At 39.0% G+C, this 24,627-nt stretch overlaps 1 protein-coding gene across 2 annotated transcripts in view; it reads left to right on the forward strand.

Moving 5' to 3' along the window:
* The window catches only part of FMN1 (formin 1), a 391,310-nt gene that overhangs the window by 133,205 nt on the left and 233,478 nt on the right, over positions 1-24,627 (forward strand). The window contains exons 4-5 of one of the 2 annotated variants that reach the window (XM_074955742.1): positions 5,414-5,531; positions 20,127-20,159. In XM_074955742.1, coding sequence (XP_074811843.1) covers positions 5,414-5,531; positions 20,127-20,159 — 151 coding nt within the window. Of the gene's footprint in view, positions 1-1,732; positions 3,578-5,413; positions 5,532-20,126; positions 20,160-24,627 lie in introns of those variants that run through there. The other variant, XM_074955743.1, reaches the window with a different exon arrangement.

Below are 24,627 nucleotides of genomic sequence, written 5' to 3' on the forward strand. Positions count from 1 at the left end.
AGGAACTGCTCACTCACTCAACTCCGCCCTCCCTCTCTCCAAAAAATCTTTTTAACCATTTAAAGAAAAGGAGTACTTGTGGCACCTTAGAGACTAACCAATTTATTTGAGCATAAGCTTTCGTGAGCTATAGCTCACTTCACACTACATCGGATGCATTCAGTGGAATGCATCCGATGAAGTGGGCTGTAGCTCACGAAAGCTTATGCTCAAATAAATTGGTGCAAATATATAATTCAGAAAGAGTGTGTATGCCTGAGATAAGTCCTTAACATCACAACTTGATGTTAGGGAGGCTTTGTTTCTGAGCTGAGTAAAAGTCAGAAGTGTAATCAACTTTTTTTTTTTTTTTAGATCTTATGAACTTTCTTACTTTGTCATTTTACATTTTCAAAAAAAACTTTTCCCTAATTATTTTCATGCTTTCTTAATTTTTTGAAATATTTAGGCATGAAGTTAAATATAATAAATTGATAGTGCACTTTCTCAGTGCATAGGACACAGAAGTGGGCATTGTCTATTTCAATAACCAGCCTTGTAGTTACATTTTTTCTAAACTTTGGCATACCAGTGGTATATTATCTGCAAATGGCTTTTCTTCAGAAGAAGCTAATATCACAGAAATGAATGGTGGAAATTAACCTCATGATTAGCTACATGCTGTAATCTTCACCACTACGTGAGTTATGGATCATTGTATCAGAACCATTAGCACATTAACCACTGTGTCATCCATAATAGGTGAATGGGTGGTCTCACATTTAACAAGTCTCTTAATGGTGCAGGAAGAAGTAGACAAGGAAATTGGGAATTTCTCGTGTATTTGCAATTTTTGCAGTTTCTTAAATTGAAAAAGGAATAAAAATGAACCTTACTCTTAGTGTGAGAGAACTTTTGCAGATTGCATGCATGAGCTTTATTTATATGATACAAATAAAAAAGTTTCCCTTGGAAATGCTGAGGTTTACAAACTTGTAGCTTTCATTCCCAAACAGTGAAATTACCTTAGAGAGCCCCTTACATATATAGCGTTATGTAGGCAATATAGAGGAAATTATTGAACTGAAATGTCTCTGCAGAAGGTATTGTACTTTGAAATAATAAAAAACTAACACAACTCCTGTTCTCTACACAGTTAATTGCTCACTTCTGAGCTTTCACTGTTTACTCTGCCTACCCTTTCAGCTTTTTGTCATTGGGTGTGGTGAATGGTCGATAAGTACCTGTTTATAGTTCACAGAAATAGCCCTGGAGAGTTAAACCAGTAGTAATATGAAACCAGTCTTCTTGGTGGGTGTGTGTGTGAGGTTTGTTTTTTTTTTTTTAAACTGGCCCTGGAGCCTGAAATCTGCATTCCAGATGAAACCTGCAGCAAAGCGGAAGGAGAGAGCTTGATATTTTTTATTCAGTTTCAAGGGTACTACGTCTAGATACTGTAGCTGGTTGAGAATTCAGAACAGTCCAGAAGATCAACGAAGGTTGTTTTTGTTTGTTTGGTAGAGATTTTTGAAGTATTGCTTTGTGTGGATCTGTAATTTTACAGAGTTTTTTTGTGTGGTTGCATTTGCTAAAGGCGGTCTTAGACAAAGTGGAAAAGGTTACATGAAAGAAGCTTTCAGGAGTTTTCGGCAGACAGACGTTCACAACCCATAAGGAAGTAGGAAACTAATGCGATTCGTTCTGTTCAACAGGCTTTTTCATTTATACAGTTGCTCTTCACTTTTAACAAGTAGGATTGTGTAGCCAGTAGGATTGCAGGAATTGGGGCAGTGATCATTGGTCTGGTTTTCAACTGAGAGTACAATGCTGGCAGATTTTCGCTGACAAAAAGTCTTTTGTGTAAAGGAACAAGTAACGAAGCTGCCAAGAACTTTGAATACTGTATGTCAAGATGCAGAGCCTGCTTGTTTCTCTTGGACTGGAGTTGTAAAATTTGACAGACGCTTTCAGTCCATACTACAGCACTAGAAACAGGAAAGGAGGGATAGTGTGACCTTGGGGAGACCGGCTTTCCTTATGATACAAAAAGAAGAGCTCCCATTGCATTTCCTGTTGTAAGTTAATAGACTGAATGGGTGTAATAAACAATTGTGTAGAAGGTAACTAACCGTAATAACAAAAGTAAAAGCTATATTGTGGTTTGCCCAACATGGAAGCAAATAACACTTCACCTGGCAGCAGTGAGCTTTTAGATCTAGGGCATGCAACAGAGACTGAACGCAGCCAGCCTTTCTTCACTGCATTTTCTATGAAAGCACTTTTTGGATTTACTACTAAGTTGGAACCAGCAACTTTGAAAAAACAAGCAGTACTTAAGGCATTTCGAACTTTTGATGCTGATACAAATACCCAAGCTGCCAACCAAGACAAGGGTGGTGGTGGTCATGATGATTCAGAAGTACATCATGTGCTTCCCAAAATACAGCAGGCTGACCCGGAGGCCAGCAGCCAGGCTGACCCAGAGGCCAGCGGGCAGGCTGACCTGAATATGGAGCTAGCTGAACAGAATGAACCACCTCTTCCTCATTTAGAGTCTGTACAGCCTCCTTTGTCTGTATGTGACAGAGATGACAAGGATGCCATTTTTGTACAAAGTACTTTGGCTTATACAACAAGTGATACAGTATCGGACAATGAGAGTACAGACATAGACAGTGATGGAGACAAAACAAACAAATCTGTGTTAACTATTGTGGCTTTGTCTGATGAGTCTTTAGAGAATAACAACCAGGATAAGGAAGAATTGGAATCAGAAGGGTCCAGTGAAAGTAATGCCACTGTGGAGAGAGAGAAAACTGAGTCAAGCTCACCAATTTCTCAGCAGCTTCCAACAGAGCTGAATGGTGATCTGGAATGTAGCTCAGCTAGAGAAGACAAAATGTTAGCAGACGAACACTGCATTGGCCCACCTTCTCTAGAAGAAAATCCTCAAGAGCCTCTGAGTGGAGAAGAACAAGCATCTTCAGCAAACGGCACTAATAACACATCCTCCCCAAAATCAGCCGTAGGTGAAAAGACCTTTCAGCTACCTGCTTTCTTTAGTGGATTGCGCGTGCGAAAAAAAGGTCTAGCTGCAGAGGATGGAGAGACTATCACAGAAATTAAACCAAAGGACAGTGATTTGGCTCTGCTTAAATTAAAACAGCCTGTTAAGAAATCTAATATTATATCAGACGTGCTCACTAAAAAGAAACCAGCTGAGCCTAAAACAAGTCCTACTTTGTTGGAACAGCTCTCTCAGCTGTTAAACATTGAGGTCCCTAAAAATGAAGATAAAGCCAAAGATTCAGGTGAGGAGACTAGTGAGACTGAGACCAGTGATGAAGGCCAGGAGAGCAAAGCCACCAATAGAACAGAGCCCCTGTTCCCTGCTGAAGAAACAAAACCAAGCCCAGCTGAGTCGGCATTAGATGCATTTAAAGCTTTGTTTACGCGGCCTCCAAAAAAGGAGATGACTGTTGATACTTCAGAGCTGGAAGCCATAAAACGCAAAATGAGAAATGAAAAGGAGTTGCTGAAAGCAGTATTTGAGAGATCAAAATCAAAGCCTGGGAATGGAGCATCTGACCTGAAATCTGTAGGTTTGAGTTACTTTTACATTCTAAGGGCTTGAGATAAATAAATGGATATAAAATAATTTCTGCTGATAAAATGATTGGTGTGAACTAAAATAACTAAAGTCAAAATTTCAAGCGTGGCTTCTGATTTTGGGAGCCTTAAGTTTTGGCTTCCCAACTTGAGACACCTTTAATCTTTTCACAAGTGCTGGACAACCCGAGTTCTGAATGAAGTCAGTGAGAACTGTAGATGAAAACTTTTGAAAACAAGGCCAAAGATGTCTCAAGTTGGGAATCCAAAAAATTTGAGTCCCCCAACTTGTGTGTCTAATTTAAAAAATGTGGCTGCAAATCAATTGCTTTCCTTTCATTGAATGTGGGTGCTCTCTGAATCAAAGTTAAATTACAAGTATTTACTGTAAATATCTTTAATTATCCTAATAGAGAGTTAATACTGAAATTCACTCTTTATTCTTATTGTAAATATTACACTTCATATCATATACCTAGACTTCAAGAAAACCTAAAGAGAGTTATCAGAGATCAGTGTCAGCCTCAACTCTACACTGTCTTTATTTTTAATGGCTTTTCTTTCTAAAAGTAATTTTTGTTTTGTTTTTTAAAATCCTCTTAGAAAGAATTGTATTATGACAGGTGATGCAACAGACAATAAGTTGTATATAATTTTCTGGGTGACTTGTCCAAGAGAGGGGCCTTAAAAGGTATCCTCTGTCAATTGTCTATACACCTAAACTCTGATCTTACAAATACTTCCACATGTTCAGCTGTACACAGGACAGTTGTCCCAGTGAAATCAGTGGAACTATTTATCTGTTTAAAGTTAAGCATGTTCCTGTATGTTTATGGGATTGGAGCCTCTGTCAATATGGTGTTTTGGATATGTGTATTTTTAAGTGAAAAAAGGCAATAAAACCCCCACAAAACTCTCCCACATTGAGAGTCTGAATAAACCAATATAAATTCATAGTAAGGACCTGAACTTAAATGCAAATACATAAATTTAAAAGCCCCTTTGAGTTAAATGAGCAGAAAAAGGACACATCCTTTAACAATTACAGATGTGCGCAGATGTAATTAAATTCATAAAACTATTTTCATTGACTACAGTAGGATTGCATGTTTGAGTAAGGGTTGTGGGGTTGGGTCCTAAATCTGAAGCTGGATAACCTAGAATTTGTTTGCCTGTACTCCAAGTTTTGAGTTTCCATTCGCGTGCGTGCATGTGTGTGTGTATGTATGTGTTTTTAAAAAAAACCTCTAAGAACTTCTCCTGGGTAGACTGAGACCTTGTAGACACAATATCGGCTTACAGTAAATTTCCTGTGGTGAGGAAAATGTAGATGCTGGCAGGGCATTTGTTTCTCATGTGTAGCAGTGACACTAGTGAGCACTACTATAATTCACCTGCAACAAAACCATGTTTGGCTCTTCCAACTTTAGCTATAGATACAGAATAAATATGAAAATTCCTGACACCGTATTAGCCTCCTTGGTTCACAACAGGCAGGCAGCTTCTCAGAGCTACTTTGTTTTATTTAAATTAAAATGCTGCATGTAACATGCTAGTAAGCTTTGTGATGTTTCCCCCCACCCCCAAAGCAGTTGTTCTTACACTCTTTTCCTCCTTTCTTCATCCTCACCGACTGAATTTCATTTATAATGGATTGGAATCAAACTGATAATCATCCTGGCTCTAATTTTATAATGCAAATGAGCTCCAGTTATGGACGGCCATTGCTTTAAATACACAAGTTTAGTTAAACACAGTATTTACCATTTTTGGAATGGATTAATATTGCAACATTTTAATCTTCTCTTTTTCATATTTTTAATAGCCTGACCTAAATCCCTCAGAGCAAGATGACAAAACTCCAGGGAAACTCCAGGCTGTCTGGCCTCCACCTGAAATCAACGAGGGAAAAGAAAAAGTGGGGTTGAAGTACACTGAAGCAGGTAAAACAAAAAGGTGAAAGACTTGCAGAAATGGACTGTTGTAATGTTTCAAGTGTTGGGTTTGTGAAATATAAAAATATAATGATTATTTTCTTATTCTAAAAAGCTGACAGCATATTATTTTTTTCTCACCATGGCACTAGTTACCATGACCTGGTAGGTAGGTAATTTGAAACTCTCTGTGGATTTGGATGCCATCTGAAGAAATTATAACCTTTTGAAACTTCTTATGAAAAAAAAATTGCATTGTTTTCTGATACACTAGGCCAAACATATATCTGGTGCAACTCTGTTTAAATTAGTGGAGGGATCAAGATGGTCTAATATGTCAGAATTACTAGAGATTCCTTCTTTTGGGGTTAGAACAGATTTTGGGTATTGAATCTGCCAGATTCTAGTCTGATTTGCTGATTCTCTTTAGGTACCATTACACTTATGTTTTTACATTCAGAGTAGAAGTAGGAGTATTAACGTGTTTAGTTTTGTTACCTTCTTTGCATAGGCACATAGGAGTAGCTGTATCCAATCAGATCACTGGTCCATCCAGTTTGGTATTTTGTGTGTAACAGATCCCAGTACTAGATGCTTCAGCAGAAGGCATGAGAAACCCAATGCTGGACGTTTCTGGAATAGTCTACCTGTAGGAAAATGTTTCATCCTAGCCCATATCAGCTAGTTGTTGGCTTGTGCCCTGAGCATGAGGGTTCATAGACCTTAAAAATGTGTTTATTGTATCCAAGTGTAACTCTGGCTGTTCTCATTATTCATACATTGTGGGATTTTTCTAAAGCACCTAAATGAAAGGCAATGGGATTTGTGTTCGTAATTCACCTAGTTACTTTTGAAAAATTTATCCATAAATGATTTAGTAGGATTAAAAAAGGATTAAATTCTTGGCCTTTATGCTATATTCTGGCAATAAATTCTGCAGTTTAATTGCCTGTGTCTTGTATTGGGTTTAAATGTGTTGTCTTTTAGTTTCAATTAAGGCCTACCTGCTCTTGTATTACTAGAGAGGGTAAATGGGAGTAATGGATTTACTTTTCATATATGATTCATTATCTTGTTTATTTCTATTGTGTCCCTTCTTATTTGTCTGGATTCTAAACTACATATTCTCACTCCTTTCACTGTCTCCTTGACTCATAACTTTTTCACTTCCTCCTGAACCCCTACTATTTCTGAACAATGACTCATAGGTAAGAGAATAATACTAGTTAAATGATGTTCAGTGTCAAAATAGTACTGTTAACATATAAAGTAAATAAATTGTTTAAGTATTTTGTAGTAGGAAAAGAGGGAGGGTTATTAGAGGGGAGAACTGAGAACTAGCACCCTAGGTTTTTTTCTGTCTCTGCAATTGACTCGCTATGAATTTGGGCTAGTAATTTAACCTCTCTCTCTACTTTAGCTTACTGCTTTATAAAATGGATGTAACACGAGGAGTATCTTCCGCACAGGGGTGTTCAGAAAGTTAACTACATTTGTTTTTCCAGCACTGACAGGAACACCGCTCTTAACTCATCTGACCCACCATACTTCTACATACTGAATTGGGTCACTTATATTGTAGCTAATCAGTTGGAAAACTCAGAGAGATCCCTAAATGAACAGTACAATATATGTGCAAAGTACAGTATTTCAGCTTTTGACAGGACTTCCACTGTTTCCTCTTTTTCTGAAACTTCTATTTGTTTTTTAAAAGTACTACATATGGAGTATTTGATATTCCTAACATGAAAAGTGAAAAAAGGGCTTTCCTATCTTTTTTTTTTCCTACTTTCTAGATGTCTAAAGTGAAATATAATCTGTCATAGCAAAAGGGGAACAAGCTTTCAATAAACAAAAGCTCCATATTGTACTAGTAATGAGATGAACTAGTTCATGCTTTACTGGGATGTGAATAGGAAGGGGGGGATTCACTTAGATCCCACATATATTGTTGTTTGTTACTGAGACGTTGTGGATGGCAGTGTCATCAACATGCTGATGGTATTCTAAGCCTTATTTTTATAGAGCCCAAATTCTACAGTCCCTTTATTCACCCAGTGTCTGGCAGAGATAGGAATGTTGATGGAAAAAAAAACTGCTGGTGATTCAATTGTGATGAAACACAAGTGATGCTTTTACAGGAGTTGGGTGAAGGCTGTGTCTGTAACATCTGTTGAGGATGTATAGTAGATTTGTGCCTAAATGGTTAGCAGCCTCTTGATTCTTTTGGCTCCATAGTTATTCCTGGATGCCCAGAGAGCAGTGGCAGCTTGAAGTGAAACTGTATGACTGGCTAGGACACTACAAGTGAAAACCTCAAATCAGCCATGTTGCCTGTGTTAGCTCTAGGTTTGAAAACCCTAATGCACTTTGCTTACGACTACCCCTGAAGCTCATCTGCAAGCTCCTGGAAGAGCAGAATGCTACTTGTCCCAAGTGTGGTGTCTTCTGCACAAGTGTCAATCTGCGTGGTGCAGACCTGCTTTAAATATACACAGCCTGTACCCAAGTCTTCACTGATTTCCTGTTTGCTTTCAAGTGCAATGTAAGGGGGTAGTGTTTATCTTTAAGTCCAGAGTAGTGTGGGACTCTATTATTTGATAGAGCGTTTCTCAGAAGATAACTCATTCCAACAGTTAAAACCAGATGGAAAGCTCTTGTTTTCAGAACCTACGTTTAAACACTGTCTATTGGCAGTAGGGTGACCAGATGTCCCGATTTTATAGGGACAGTCCGGATTTTGGGGTCTTTTTCTTATATAGGCTCCTATTACCCCCTTTCCCCGTCCTGATTTTTCACATTTGCTGTCTGGTCACCCTAATTGGCAGGAATCTCTCAGATATTGCTTCTCCTCCCCTGATTTTTTTGGAACATGCTCCTTTTAGTCACAGTCAGTCACAACTCGAGTCTAGCACAATTTTAAAATCACTTATTTTGTTTAGCATTTGATCAGTAGTTTGTTTTGCGCTTGTTCTGCATTTTAATCTCTGCAATAGAAGCTGGGAAGAATGCAGAGAGCTTAGTTATATGATTATTCTTTGCACATGCATAGTTTACCTATGAAGTAAAAGAGCTTTCAGTACATAATACCCCTGTGTTTGAAGAATTTGTCATCAGCAAGACACACAAGGGAAAAAACTACAGATCTGATGATCCCTATTAAAAATGCTTATTTAGTAAATATAGGTCTAGTAGTCACCTGAAGCTGGAACAACTTGTCCTATTGCTTAAACAAAGTGGAAAAAAGAGTAATAAGAAAAAAAGGACTTAATTGGTATTCATATTGGAGACAACTTTGGAATGAATCAGACTGAAATATAAATCCATTTAGCTTTCATAGCTATTCTTAACAACCTTTTTAGTTAATTCTTTTGTTTATATTTTTAAACAAGGTTCTGCTCCCTCAGCCTGTCTTTGCATCATACTTGATTCTGCAGTGAAGTCATGCTGTCTCTATGGCACCACAATTTCTATGGCAACAGACTCTGATGCTATAAACAGAATTTTGATTTCTCTGTAGGAAAGAGAAACCAGGCTCTGCAGGATAGCTCCCTTATTGAAACATAGGTGTTTTAAATGATAGCAAAGGAAATACCAAATAATGCCAGATGCTTTCTCTACAGTTTCTGAAGTATGAAAACCTCTTTCAGCTGTGCTGTGGATTGCCACTACGGGATCCTCCTTCAGCACATTTTAAACCAAATGAGAGGCTTGTATACTAGAGCGATGTATGTAGTAGTCTGAGCGTAGGTGAGAGCCACAAACTCATGAGCTCTAATCGTGGCTTTTTACACAGGCTTCCTTCATGGGAAAATTATTTACCCTGTCTGCCTCATTCTTCCTCTGTAAAATGGAGATAATATTTAAATGCTTTTATAAGGGTAGAGGTAAAGTAGTCTGAAGAGAAAATATTTGTAAGTGAAGGAATTATTATTCGTAATTTTTTCTAAATGAGTAAGGAATAATACTACGTAGGTGGCCTATATCTCTCAGAACTTATATTTGCCAGCTAGCCAACAGTAGCCAGATTCTTTAGGGATCTCTTCAGGCAAAAAGAGAGGAGGTGAATACTCCACTTGGAGCCTGTCCTTTTTAACAACCAGCTGGATGCTGGAGTATAAATGAATCTATTTCACTTTGTGTTCTTACTTGCCAACACTTGATATTCTCACGGGTTTCATGAGGACGTATTTTTTCAAGCAGCAAAATCTCACCATTTTTACTCTCATTATTGCTAGCTGTTTAGAGTAGAAATGGTGGAATCTGACCCTCAAGGGGAAATGTCACCATGAAGAAAGTGATCATATTTTACATATGAGCTTCCTACTTTCTGTGCCTGGATGGGGCGTTAGAGTTGTCACTGCAAAGATCTGGCTTAATTAACTTCAGGCAAACCCACAAAGCATTCTGTATTTTAATGAAAGCCTGATGTGATTTCCTGCCCCCCTTCAAAGCTCTACATAATTGTATTTATTCTTCCGTGTCAAGCTTTTACATAATCAATAATAATACTAATAGTATTTAAGTATTATTTGTATTGTACTAGTGCCTAGGAACCTCATTCATGGACTGGGACCCCTAGCAGAGTGTCTGACTTGTATCAACTTTTTTTATTTTAAAACCTTTGTGATGACATTTTCTGGTATAAATATTGTGTACGCTTTATTACTGGTTTGATAATAGAGTACGTACTATAGGTTTGCATTGGCCATATCTTAGCAATTAAAGGATTTCATGGAAGAAACCATATTTTACTGCTAAGATGCAAAAATAGAATTTAGAAAGCCTGTTCTTCTGGGATTTCAGTTATGACCTGTGATGCACATTGTTTTGGCAGATAATAGTTCAAGGAGATTCTGGCTGGCAGATTTTTCTGGCTATTGACTTTGTAATGTTTATAGAAATTCAGGATATGTTTAAGTATTATTGCCTACAAAAGGCTATTGGAAACTATCACATAAAGAGATTTTGCCATGTGATGGGTTATTCATTTGAGAAACATGATGCAGAAAAGGGAACATTTTAGTGTGTCCTAGTAAAACAGTTGTTATTCCATTATTTGTGGCAGGATCCAATTTACTCAGAGCAGGTCTACACTAGAAGCGCTACATCAGTGCACCTGCTCTGCTGAAGCGCGTCCGGTGAGGACACTATGCCAACGGGAGAGCGCTTTCCCATTAGCTTCCATCTCTTGTGGAGGTGGATTAGTTATGCTATGTCAGTGGGAAAGCATCTTCTGCTGACATAGCAGTGATATAGACAGCGCTTAGGCCACTGTAACTTGCGTTGCTCGAGGGATGTCTTTTTCACACCCCTGAGAGATGTAAGTTAGATCAACTTAAGTGGTAGTGTAGACATGACCTCAGAGTTACTTGAATTCATTTGATCTTAAGAGTTGTTATTTAGACATAGTATTAAAATCTATTATAGAGTTAACAGTTTATTAATGAATAGAAAGCATTAAGTAGGAATATGTTAGGAAAAAATGATAAATTAACTCCCCTATTATGTGCATATGGACTGAAGTTGGAGTTTTTGTGATTGATGGTAACTGCCAATTTGACTCCAGTTCATTTGGTGATCGAAGTAGGAGTTTTAAATTGTTTTACTATATTATTTGTCACAAATGTTATAACAGATGTGTTCCAACTTGGTATGATTTAACATATTTTGGCAAGTTGCATTGATTTCTGTTGGGAAACTGATGGTTTTTATTACAAACCAGCTTGCCACTTGTGACTAGTGCAGCCATTTAAAATTTATACCTTCCAAATATCACTCATCTGGAATGACTGTCACATCTTTGCTCATAATGTCAGAATCTCATTCATGTCAACTGAAATGCAACTAATAATAAGGATGGTGGGCAGTGAGCAAAGTTTCCCCTTTATCTTTTCCTCCTGACTACAAGAGGCTACTCCCGGGGCTTGTGAGTAGGCAGCCAGTTCTGTTCTATATTCTCTTCTATATGGGTTCTTAAACAACGCTCATCTCTCATGACTGTAGTATCAGAGGACTTGTCATGTGAACTAAGACCACTTTACTCCTGAATGAAAATGTCCACCAGAGGGTTTAATGTGCATTAACTTATGTGCATTGACTTCATATCTTTAGTTGATTTGCCTTAACTTTTCTGTGTCACCATGTAGATGTGCCCTGAGCGCCTTCCAGTAGTGCATTAAGCAATACTGATTATAGATCTATGTGTTTTAAGTCAAAGTTTACACAGTATTGCAGTGCGAACTACGGAAGTGTGAATTGCAGAGCATACCAAAGTGTTGCAATCTAACTGCTCTGTATCGACGCTGCTGGAATGAACCAAAGGTTCCTAGTTTGCATTAACATAGTCCAGTTTGAAAGACTATTACAATAATACGAACAAGGTACCTTTTAGTTTGTGCCAGCAACGTTCTTCACACAGATTGCAATACTTTGGTGTGCTCTGCAATTCACCAGTGGAAAGGAAGCCAGTATCTAAAAGCAGTTCTACATAGCAGAAATAGAATAATCACTTTAGGTTTTGGCTCCAGGATTCTGGTGCCAAAACAGATGAGACCATTTGACTTAATAGTAAAATCCATGGGTTTAATGAAATTTACTCTCTTGTATCAGATTTTATTCTGTGGTCTTACACACCATGTGTGTTCAACTTCTGTCAGAACCAGCCTGTGAACATGTGTGACTTAAAAATGAGCCTAAATTAAAATCCTGGATCAGAACAACCTCAAACATTGTAGAATTTTGGATCTAGATTTAGATCAGAGTTTTGGGCCTCATCTGGTTTCATCTCCTCCCATATGATAAAAACACATGCTCTTACCAGTATGGGATCCATTTTATTTTACATAAGAAGGTATTGCATACATATGATGATAAATCTTCCAGCTGTTCCAGGCTCTCAGGAACCTTAGAATGTGTACTTATTCTGTATTTGTGTAGTCTGCGATTAAGTGTATTGAAAAAATAATTTATGTGGACAAACAAGTATCTTCTTTTTATTTAATCTTTTGCTGGGTGGAATGGGTGGGAAGAATTTGTAATGCTTAGAAGAAATTCCTTATTAACTTTGCTCCTCCTGTTTGTTGGTTGGGTGGCATTTATTTGCTGTATCGTAGTATTGGAACCTTGCCACTGTAACAGGATAATTGCACACTGTATCATGTGATCCAGTCACATAATGATTTTTCCGTAAATATGGAGTAGGGAGGATATTTACTGGCACATAAATCAGGCTGCAGGTGCCCAACAGCAATATTTCTATTGCTGCCTTCCTGGCAGGGCAAAAGTGACAGGTGACGTTATTAATGTCTGTCATCCAGTAAATGAGCTGTAGCTTTAGCCTTACCTGTGACAAGAGAAGAAAGATCAATCAGATAGCTACTCAGGTGATTACTACTGAAAAGTGCTGTATGTTGCTTTGCAGTCAGAGGGAATGGAAGCTGTGTTCTTTCTTTATGCAGAAGAGACACCAAGACTTCGCATGTTTTCCTTTGTAAAGCCCAAACACTTGTAGGAATCATTTTATTTTATTGAAATGTTTGGCCTCCATTATTTAGGGCATTCATTTTCTGTTAATATATATTTACTGTAACAATTTAGCGATGGTCAAATTTTGATTAGAGGGTGATCCCAATAATTAAATTTTATTTAGACCACCCGGAATATCCAGATCTCAGTATTTGCCTGTTCAAAGCCCCTGATCTGTACCCCCTGTCCTTCAGATTATCCCCTAACCTTATTTTCTGGGAGGGACTCTCCCCAGTGACTTGCAAACTACTTCCCTCCACCACCCACACTTTCATTATCCCAGAATCTTCTGTTTTGAAACCTTAGGGCCTAGGGTGACTTTGTAGGTCTCCCTTCCCCCGCACTAATCTGAGAAAGATCTGGTAGTGGTGGAAGGGAGCGTAAGGCTGCCCATTCTCTGCTCTAAAACGAGGGAGAGCAAGAAATTGTGTTAAGCTGCTAGTGGGTAGCTGACTTGTGGGGCCTTGGGTAGTTTGGGGACTAAAGAGCAATGAAGACTAAAGGGTAACAATGGAGGAGTTGGAAACCAAGTATGTCGGGAAGGGGAGGGGAATCTTTGGGGAAGAGACTGAAGATAGGTGAAAGACCACACAGGATGAAGAGGGAAATCAATTGGGGAAAATGGAGAAATGCAGTGAAAGATGGGAAAAAAACTAATAAACAGAGTGAGCAGAAGTAAGAAATGGAAAAGAAAGAGAGGGCAAAACCAGATATGTGCAGCTTTCCTCATAGAATATCAGGGTTGGAAGGGACCTTAAGAGGTCATCTAGTCCAGCTCCCTGCTCAAAGCAGGACCAATCCCCAACTAAATCATCCCAGACAGGGCTTTATCAAGCTGGGCCTTAAAAACCTCTAAGGAAGGAGATTCCACCACCTCCCTAAGTAACCCATTCCAGTGCTTCACCACCCTCCTAGTGAAAATGTTTTTCCTAATATCCAACCTAGACCTCCCCCACCGAAACTTGAAACGATTACTCCCTGTTCTGTTAAGGTTAAGTACATTTCATGTTAATTCTGATTTTCATTCAATGGGTGACTCTCAAGCTGTGATAATTATATGGGTGCTTATTTGTGTTTGGTGTATGAATGCACAAGTTTCTCTGCAATGTAGGAATTCCTTATTCCAGGGAACTATTACTCTAGACCTGAATTGACTATGCCATTTGTACCAAGAGAGTTTCAAATATTCACTGTGATAGCCAAATACTATCAAAAATCAGTTCTCACTTTCTTTATTTTGTCCCCAAAGTTCAAACTAGGGATGTTTTTGGGAAAAAAAAAATCTAATTACATGGAATTACTGCAGCCTGTTTAAGAACATTTCTAATTTTATAAAACGTCTAATAATTAAAATGATGCAGTTAAAAGCCTACAAAAATTGTATGTATCTATTTTTCTGTTTCATTCAGCTTCCTCATGAAAGTAGACTAACTGGATTCACCTTTGTTATTGTTAATTTTAGCTTGCTGGTTCTAATGTACCAGCACAGCAATTCAAGATTTGCATTGCAAGCACTACAGTAAAATGTTTAAATACAAAACTCTTTTAAGTGGTGCTTTAAAAAATAATGGAAACATTATAAGACTATAAAAATGTTGCTCGGGCATGCAGGTGTGAAATCAGGAAGTTTCACACCTGGAGTTGCAGCTAAAAAGAGATGTTACGAGTAACAAGAAGGGTTTCTTCAGGTATGTTAGCAACAAGAAGAAAGTCAAGGAAAGTGTGGGCCCCTTACTGAATGAGGGAGGCAACCTAGTGACAGAGGATGTGGAAAAAGCTAATGTACTCAATGCTTTTTTTGCCTCTGTCTTCATGAACAAGGTCAGCTCCCAGACTACTGCACTGGGCAGCACAGCATGGGGAGGAGGTGACCTGCCCTCTGTGGAGAAAGAAGTGGTTCGGGACTATTTAGAAAAGCTGGACGAGCACAAGTCCATGGGGCCGGATGCGCTGCATCCGAGAGTGCTAAAGGAGTTGGCAGATGTGATTGCAGAGCCATTGTCCGTTATCTTTGAAAACTCATGGCAATCGGGGGAAGTCCCGGACGACTGGAAAAAGGCTAACGTAGTGCCCATCTTTAAAAAAGGGAAGAAGGAGGATCCTGGGAACTACAGGCCAGTCAGCCTCACCTCAGTCCCTGAAAAAATCATGGAGCAGGTCCTCAAGGAATCAATTCTGAAGCACTTAGAGGAGAGGAAAGTGATCAGGAACAGTCAGCATGGATTCACCAAGGGCAAGTCATGCCTGACTAATCTAATTGCCTTCTATGACGAGATAACTGGCTCTGTGGATGAGGGGAAAGCAGTGGACATGTTATTCTTTGACTTTAGCAAAGCTTTTGACACGGTCTCCCACAGTATTCTTGCCAGCAAGTTAAAGAAGTATGGGCTGGATTAATTGACTATAAGGTGGATAGAAAGTTGGCTAGATTGTCGGGCTCAACGGGTAGTGATCAACGGCTCCATGTCTAGTTGGCAGCCAGTATCAAGTGGAGTGCCCCAAGGGTTGGTCCTCGGGCCGGTTTTGTTCAATATCTTCATTAATGATCTGGAGGATGGTGTGGATTGCACCCTCAGCAAGTTTGCAGATGACACTAAACTGGGAGGAGAGGTAGATACGCTGGAGGCTAGGGATAGGATACAGAGGGACCTAGACAAATTAGAGGATTGGGCCAAAAGAAATCTGATGAGGTTCAACAAGGACAAGTGCAGAGTCCTGCACTTAGGACGGAAGAATCCCATGCACCGCTACAGACTACGGGCCGAATGGCTAGGCAGCGGTTCTGCAGAAAAGAACCTAGGGGTTACAGTGGACGAGAAGCTGGATATGAGTCGACAGTGTGCCCCTGTTGCCAAGAAGGCCAATGGCATTTTGGGCTGTATAAGTAGGGGCATTGCCAGCAGATGGAGGGATGTGATCGTTCCCCTCTATTCGACATTGGTGAGGCCTCATCTGGAGTACTGTGTCCAGTTTTGGGCCCCACACTACAAGAAGGATGTGGAAAAATTGGAAAGAGTCCAGCGGAGGGCAACAAAAATGATTAGGGGTCTGGAACACATGACTTATGAGGAGAGGCTGAGGGAACTGGGATTGTTTAGTCTGCGGAAGAGAAGAATGAGGGGGGATTTGATAGCTGCTTTCAATTACCTGAAAGGGGGTTCTAAAGAGGATGGCTCTAGACTGTTCTCAGTGGTAGCAGATGACAGAACAAGGAATAATGGTCTCAAGTTGCAGTGGGGGAGGTTTAGGTTGGATATTGGAAAAACTTTTTACTATAGGAGGGTGGTGAAACACTGGAATGTGTTACCTAGGGAGGTGGTGGAATCTCCTTCCTTAGAAATTTTTAAGGTCAGGCTTGACAAAGCCCTGTCTGGGATGATTTAGTTGGGGATTGGTCCTGCTTTGAGCAGGGGATTGGGCTAGATGAACTCCTGAGGTCCCTTCCAACCCTGATATTCTATGATTCTACTGATCACAGTTTTTATGAGCCTTTAATATTGAGCTTAAATTGACTGGATGTTTTAAAAAATGCATATAAGGCAATATTTTCCTAAATTCTCACCTTAATTCTAGGTATATTTAAATTCCTTTTAATTATATTTTTAATTTAAATGTCAATACAAGCTAGAATATTTTTAATTGCTGAATATAACATTTTCCGACAGTTACTTTAGCCTGAGTTTGCTGGGCAGAATGTTAGAGCGTTCCTTATTCAAACAGTGGGAGTTTTGATTGAAAAAGGATGCAGGATCATGCCTGTGGATCTAAGTTATACCCACATATAGTTATGCAGCAATGTGGGAGGATGTACTGGTGGCACCTAGCGGCTGAAACAGAAAATTGCTTGGGAAAGTAATGGAGGAGGAAATGTAGAGAGTTCTTCAGAAAAAAGATAAGAAAGTTGAGAATAGTGGGGCTGGTGATGAATATGGGCAAGCAAATCAAGAAAGTGCCCTGTTCAGAACTGCAATGAATCAGTATCATTAGGAGTGAGTGGAGAATCGGTACTGTAGGATGTGCTACATCAGAGGAATGGTAGGTTGCTCATTAGTTATTAAACTTTTTCTGGTACGTTTGTTCTCCAGCAGTTAACTTTTTTTTTTATTTTAGCCTTATTTTTCAGATACTCCTCTATACTCTGTTTAATAGTTGATTTTTTTTTTTTTTACAATAATGAAGCCGCTACACTTTACAGTTCTTCATTATGAATTTTACTACTTATGATTTTAGCTTTCAGTTAATTTCAGAGAACTCCTAATTTCTTATTTGATGTTTGGAGAAGCAAGCCCTTATGTTTAGAAGATGGTCTGAAGATCTCTGCGGGAAACTTCTTAACTAAACTTTTATATCAATCAGGTTCACTGGGGAGAAGTAGGCGTGGCCTTTTAGCTGTATTTTGGGGCTATGCTGCAACTGAGTGAGCTCATCATTGCTCAGGTTACGCTGATTCAGGAAAATAGCCCGTGCTTCGGTGCTGTCCTGAATTGGGGTCTAACTCTCTGCTCTTCCTGCTGCCCCATTCCCAAAGGAAATCTCAAACAAAACCACCTGATTCACTGTAAAGCCCAAAACGACTAGCACCATCATCCTGCGCATGCACAATCCCTCTTTTCACCATTTTGCAGAGTGCTGAGTTTTCAGTTAAGTTGCAAACTTGTCTTTTAGGGCAGCGTGTGAAGCTCATCTGTTTACCCAGGAATGGGTAAGGAGAAGAAAGGAGGGCTATAGAGGTGGAGGAAGCTGTTGCTTTGGTTTGATATGGTTCTTTTAACTTTTGTAAGTGCACTTAGAGCTTGTCAAAGTTAATTTTTATGGGTAAAATTAAATGTTCTTTGTCTTTGTCTAGGTTGGTATTAGTGGCACCATATTATGCACATATTTTGTTTAAGGCAACATCCTGGAATGTGCATTCTATGGTGACTAATACCTGTTTAATGCTTATGCTTTTTACTCACACTAATGTGAACTCTTTACTGTACAAGGAATTTTGCTATGTATCACGTACCGAAGGTAGAAGAGTGTGTATTGTATTTAGCAAAGCAATTGTGTGCATTGTTCCTTATTCAAATATTTTTTCCTGTTGGTATGACAATAAATTTCATGTGCTAAGCCGTTGTGTAAAGTATGTGTAGTGTCCAATGAAAATTAGTCATCTTTCATGTTACTGGGTATGTTACACATTAGAGAGAGATTCTTACTGTAGTATGTACTGTCTGGAAAACTGAAGTCTGTGCTTATACTTCTGTTATCGCTTGTAATGTTGCATATGCTTCAATTTTATCAGACACTAACACACCTAATACACTGATTAGGGGGATTTTTTTCCTGCGAGTTCCACACTAAATTTTCACCCTGGCTTGTAGACAAGATATAGGAGCATAGCCACTTCATCAGTGAAAACATCACTTTTATTTATTTGCTTGTTTATAAAAACAAAATCTTCATCCCCATCTGTGGCTTCAGATCAAGTTATATGGGGTAGAAATCTGTGAGGAAAAATTCTGAGCATAATTTCTGGGATGAGTTAGATTCCTTGTTCTGTTAAGCAAGTTGACTGAGTTTCATGGTAAGTGGTTAATTTAATTACCTTGGCACTTGTCATGTCCACGTGAAAACCTTAAAGGGGTGGGTGGGTAAGACAGATGCTTTAATCATTCTACAGCATGCATGTATATACGTATATAATATCTTGTGTTGTGACTTTTGTAGGAATGCTTGCAGGTTTGTTTTATAAGTGGGTGTTTCCATACCTGAGCTGTCGTTAACTGAATCACGTATGGTGTTACCCTGAAAACAGAATTAGGGTACCCTCAGAATAGCTCACCTATCACTCCTCCTGGGCTTACCTAAGATTCCCTCAAAAACAGATTAATTTAAATATCTCCTAAAAGGTTTTCCCTTAAAACAGCCTACCTGTTCACCTATCTGTTCTCCTATGGTATGGATCTCCAGGGTAGCTAAAGAAATTCCCGGAGGACACAGATACAGCCTTCTGAAAAATGCTATTGATTGACACAAGCAGTATTCTTTTCCAAAACAAGGCATCTTTTTATTTGTATAAAAAATAATCCATAATACAGTCGTAATCTAAAAACACACATCCCTTCAGCAATTTAAAGAGCACCGCAACTGCAATAACATACAGCTGAGATGATTCTAAGTGGTTGCACCCTGTTACAGATGACTAGTCTGTCACAGGCTGCTGACGCAGTCCCTAAATGCTTTAAATCTTATACGTTTCTTTCATTATCAACACATACACATTCTAAGACTATCCTGTAATTATAACTGACAAACTTACGCTATCTGCTGACACAGGACTCCTTCTGGTGCTACTGCTGCTTGCTGCTGCCGCTGCTGCTTTCTCGCTTGCTTCTTCAGGTCTCCTCTGATCTGCTCTTTTCCGGTCCATTCTCCTCAGCTCTATCTGCACTGTCAGCACCTCAGCTCTGACTTTCTTGGCTGCCCACTGACACACTGCCTTTTAGACAGTCCTGTCAGAACTTTCCAGACACTTTTTATAGTGTTTTTTCTTTTACTACACATTCCATCTTCATTCATTTTTTTTCTTTTGCTGCTACACATTCATTCACATGGTCACCGCTGCTGCTTATCTCAGAGTGTTATGATCTGCTGGATCCCTGCTAATTTGGTTTTCCCCGCCAATTTTATATTCAGTGCTATGTGACCTGCAGCTTCTATCTAATGGTGGAGTGACTCTTCCTTATTTATATTGGAAGCCAGAATTACAAAATGGAGCCTGGGGACTTCAAAATGGAGTTTCTCTGGTATCAGTGTGGAATTCAAGGGTTCTAAAAATGTACTTATGACTTAACTTTTAGCAGAGATGGTAATCTTTAATAGCAGTTAACAATCGAGACACAATTTTTCCTGATAATAGTGTAGCTGGGTTTGCAGTAGTGAATAGTGACAATGATGAGTAATGAAGCCTTTAGAACTACTGCTGTTTGACATGAGAATCACCGAGGACTATATCTGATTATATGTAATGAATATGAAAATATAAATATATTGTTTGAGGCTAAAATGCACTCTTGCTTATGCTTTTGTCTCTAGCTCACCTAAAACTTTACAAGGAGGGACCACCAGGTGGGTAGAGAGTGTATGTTGTTGTCTGTGTGTCTAGTCTTCGGTTTCTCTCGTTTCCTTAAAGGCAGTGAGTACCTAGTTTACCTAATGGAAAGATTTATAAACAGCATGTATTCAGGGCCTATCAAATTAACCAGGCCCCTTGTCATGCTGCAGCATAATGGGAAAATATTTCCAGAATTCTAACCTGAGTTTTATGGTGATCACTAAACCAATTCAGTTTCATCTAGCATGTCCCAGTTACAAGTGTCCCATTAAAATAAGTAGCACTTGGATTAATCTCTCTCATTTGAGTACCTATCTCAAAAGGTTCTGTGTCTGAGTGACAAATCTTGCAATACTAAAATGTTGGGGCTCCCAGGAACAGCATGACCACAGAGAACTGTCACATTTTTTGTATCCCATGGAACACATTGCTCCTAATTCAGAACAAGAATTTATTTAGCTCTGAGAAGGAAATACTGGCAATACCTCACCCATTTCAAAGCTGTGTGAAGGCAATTAGATACCAGTATATAAATTCCTAGCAGAGTTATTCATGAATCAGTGGAGAAGTGTCTGGAAGCAAAAGCAGATTTTAATTGTGCTGTAAGGAAATGAAAGGAACCACTTAACCTATTAATACATAATTATTTCTACTACACTTATCATTTGAGCAAAGCTTCTGTCAATTAATTTTAGAGAAGCCTCTTGTACATTGAGGAAATTGCAGTACAAATCCAAGTAACAATGGTAGGCTAGTGACTCATGCATCAAATATGAGCACCTCTGATATTTTGTAATGTTCTACAGTACTGAGTGATATAGAAATGGCAAGAAATAAAAATATTTTAAACAAAGGCAAAATTATCTGTGGCAGAGAATAAATTCTCTCTGCAAATTTGGCATTGGAAGAATTGCTGAAGGTTTCTGATTCTAATTGCAGAAAACTATTGCTCTATAGCTTAATTTGTGTTGATTAAGATTGACTTTCTCCTAGCAACATTTTTTTTTTAACTTTGCTGCAGGAATCCTTAAAAACAAAACTCCTTTTGCTTCTAACATCTAACTTCAAAATGTTTAGTCCAGAATATAAATATGGTCCTTTGTCTCTTTAAAACTAACCAACCTAAAATCTTTGTTATTTTAAAAATTGCTTTATTTGCTTACATGGTAATATTTTTTAATAATGTATTTAAAAGAACCACCCACACTCTGTCCTTTTTGAAGTTATTGCAGTTGTAAGTTGGAGATATTAAGTGAAACTTTGTGTCAAAAATACATTTAATACCTTTGAGGTGCAATGACCCTTGACATACTGTTGATGCATTTCTAATCCTTCTTGGCCCCCTGTAATATGGATTGAACTCAAGCTGCTTGAAATCTGTTTTGTGTTGTCCTATTCTCATTTTCTGGAATTTGTAAAAGTAAATTTGTAAAATACTATCAGAAAACACTCAAAAAATTAAAGCACTAGTTGTTATGTGTTTAAATACTAATAAGGGACCTGCTCTGTGCAAGCTTGAAAGCTTGTCTCTTTCACCAACAGAAGTTGATCCAATAAAAGACATTACCTCACCCACCTTGTGTTTTTAATATCCTGGGCATGAGCAGTGCATATAAGAGGTTGGGGGAGGTTAAGCATCTTCGCAAAAGGCTGCCCATGCAGGGGGGGCAAATACTGCAGATGCAGTGTGGGTCACCTCCCTTTGAAGTTGCGCTGCCTTTGGAGCGCCAGAAGAGAAGCTCCCTGGAAGTGGAGGGGCCACCAGTGCCCAGACCATGGCTCTGCCCCAAGGCCCCAACCCTGTTCGGCCTCTTCCCCTGAGGTATGACCCACTCACTCCTCTTTCCCATGGAGAGAAGAGGGCGGCAGGTAGGGGCAGGCCTCAGGGGAAGACATGGAGAGGAGCGGGATGGGGGGGTCTCAGGGAAGAGGGAGAGGGTGCTGTGGGGGTGGGAAGAGGCAGGGCGGGGCCTCAAGGGAAGAGGCAGAGTGGGGGCGGAGCCTCAGGGGCAGAGTCTCAGTCCAGGCATTGGTGGCCTCCTCACTCCTAGGGAACTTCCAGTGCTCGCGTGTAAGCCTCCCCAAACAGAAGACTCATGTGCTGCCTGGGATCTTGGTATTCAACATAGCTACACCAATCCTGCATATACTAATAGTCTAACAAATTAAAAAAACCCAGAACTATCATCAAATCAGTATGATAGATTCTGAATACCCTGCAACCCCTTTAGAACTTGCTTTTTAGTTTGCTTGCAAGTGTTGCTCTCCTCTTCTTTCATCTAGCCTGGTTCTGGTCGTCTAATTTTAAAAATAATATAATAGAAGAAAAACTGTGATGTCTAAAAATATGAGCAATTACAAATTTATTAAAAATCTGCATCTTTCCCTTTGTCGTCCTTGTCATGCTGTCTGGAGTGGCTCATGACCTTGAGTGCCAGCCTCAGGGCAGTGTGTCAAGAAACAGGACATACAGCCAGTTTGGGGTTTGTTATATCATTAGATTTCATCAACCAAGTAACACATGTAAACTCCTAACACACTAAAATAGCCTTAACATGGAGTCACAGACAGTCCCCTTGGTCACTCCAGTCTATCTTGCCACCTACGCCCGCCTTTTGATAGATGGTCCCTTACACCAAAAATCACAACAATATTCAGGTTACTCCCAGTCCCAAAGGTCAATTGTACCTTAGATCTCTTACCAAAGACAACACTTGTAGCCAATCCTGTACTAAACTCACTCAAGATTTGTTAGGAAAAAGAAATGAGTTATTTACAAGGTTAAAGGTGGTAAACACACACACACACAAATGAGTTACAGTCTTATGTTTGAAAAGGTAATAGACACTACTGTCATATGCAAGTGCTATATGTCCATTCGGGCTAACATAAAATAACCAGTTAGGGATCCCCTGCTTATGCTTAGAAATTTTGCTCTCTCCAAGTTCCAAGCAGCATAGTGATAATTTTTCTTGACAGGGATTTTTATCCCCTTCCCCCAGAGCTCAGCTGATGGGATGAGGGTTTGTGCATGTCTCCAGTTCATAGGAGGGGCGAGGAGCAATCAGCAAAGTCTTTTGTCCATTCCACAGTGGCTTGTCTGATGTCTATAGGCTGCCTTTGTTGGGGAGGAGATGACACCTCTTGTGGTAAATTAGTATTTCACACTTGGTAATGCTTCTCCCCTGACTCTGGCATTTTGCAGTTTTAGCAAACACTTAAATATTACCTTAAACATGACATACAGAGATTACAAGTAAAACATGCAGCATCCCACAAGAATTTCATAAAGTTTGAACACTAAACACATTCTCATAACTCTAATATCTATTTTAACAATACTAACACACAGGAGAGCCAGGTTGCTTTCCAGCTATGCATTTTTCAGTCTTTAGGGAGGCGTGGGGGTCTTGGCATGGGCTATCACCTGGTCTGCCAGCATCACAATCCCTTTACTGGTAAGCCCCTGGGAAATGGGCTTCTCTTTGTCTTTGAAGTGCCATGTACAAATCATTCATTATGCATCTTTCTTAAAGTCATTCTGCACATGGCTGTTGAAGGTGCTATCCACAACATGAGCATTTCTTCTCAACCCATTTTCATCATAGATAGTGCTTTCTCTTCTTCAAACACTAGATGTCTGACATGTATACCTGATATTTTCTTTATTTGTTTAAAAGTGTGTAAGCCTTTTGTTGATCAACCACCCATTTCTGATTGCCCATTTCTGTTTTTTAAATTACACTTTAACTCTCTAGCTTGTTTTTCAGTTTGTCAGAGCACAGAGCCAACTTTCTGTATGTAATTCATGCTCTTTACAATTTTTTTTGTAAATCCTATTTCTTTTTTGCCACCTATTTCTTTTAGATGTCAATACCATGTTTTGACTGGCACGACTTGAATGTTTTCCTGTTTTGTAAAGTGTGTGTGTCTGTAAAAAATATATATAAGCATCTAACTTCCTTGCTTTTGGATTCATTTGTCTGCTTCCTGGTTTTTTTTGTCTTTATCTATCATTATCTCTATATGTTCAGTACTGCAAACTCCAAGCATTCAAAAATCATGAGTCAAAATACTGAAATTGACTTAAAATCATGAGATTTTTTTTAAATACTACATTTGCAATTTTGCCTTCTGGATTTTCAGCCCTTTTAGTTCATGTTTATAAGCTTTTTCTTTGCATTCTCGTGGATTCGAAATACTTTACAGGAAAATCTCAGCTTTTTTTTTTTAAATCACAACTCCAGCACGTGGGGCTTTAAAAAAATACTGAATATTACAAGAGTCACAAAAAACTCATGCGAGTTATGAACACTGCTTGTTATACATGTAAGAATAATACATCAGGATTTCCATTAAGGAAAGGAGGCTGGCTCAGTTAATCACTCCATAAGTTCTTGGTTTGTTCCTGAAATCCTGGCTCAAGAGACATTGATATGATATGAAATCCCATGTGCCTGGAATACTTGAGTCACTTTGCTT

This window comes from Natator depressus, chromosome 6, assembly GCF_965152275.1.
Source record: "Natator depressus isolate rNatDep1 chromosome 6, rNatDep2.hap1, whole genome shotgun sequence".
NCBI lineage: Eukaryota > Metazoa > Chordata > Testudines > Cheloniidae > Natator > Natator depressus.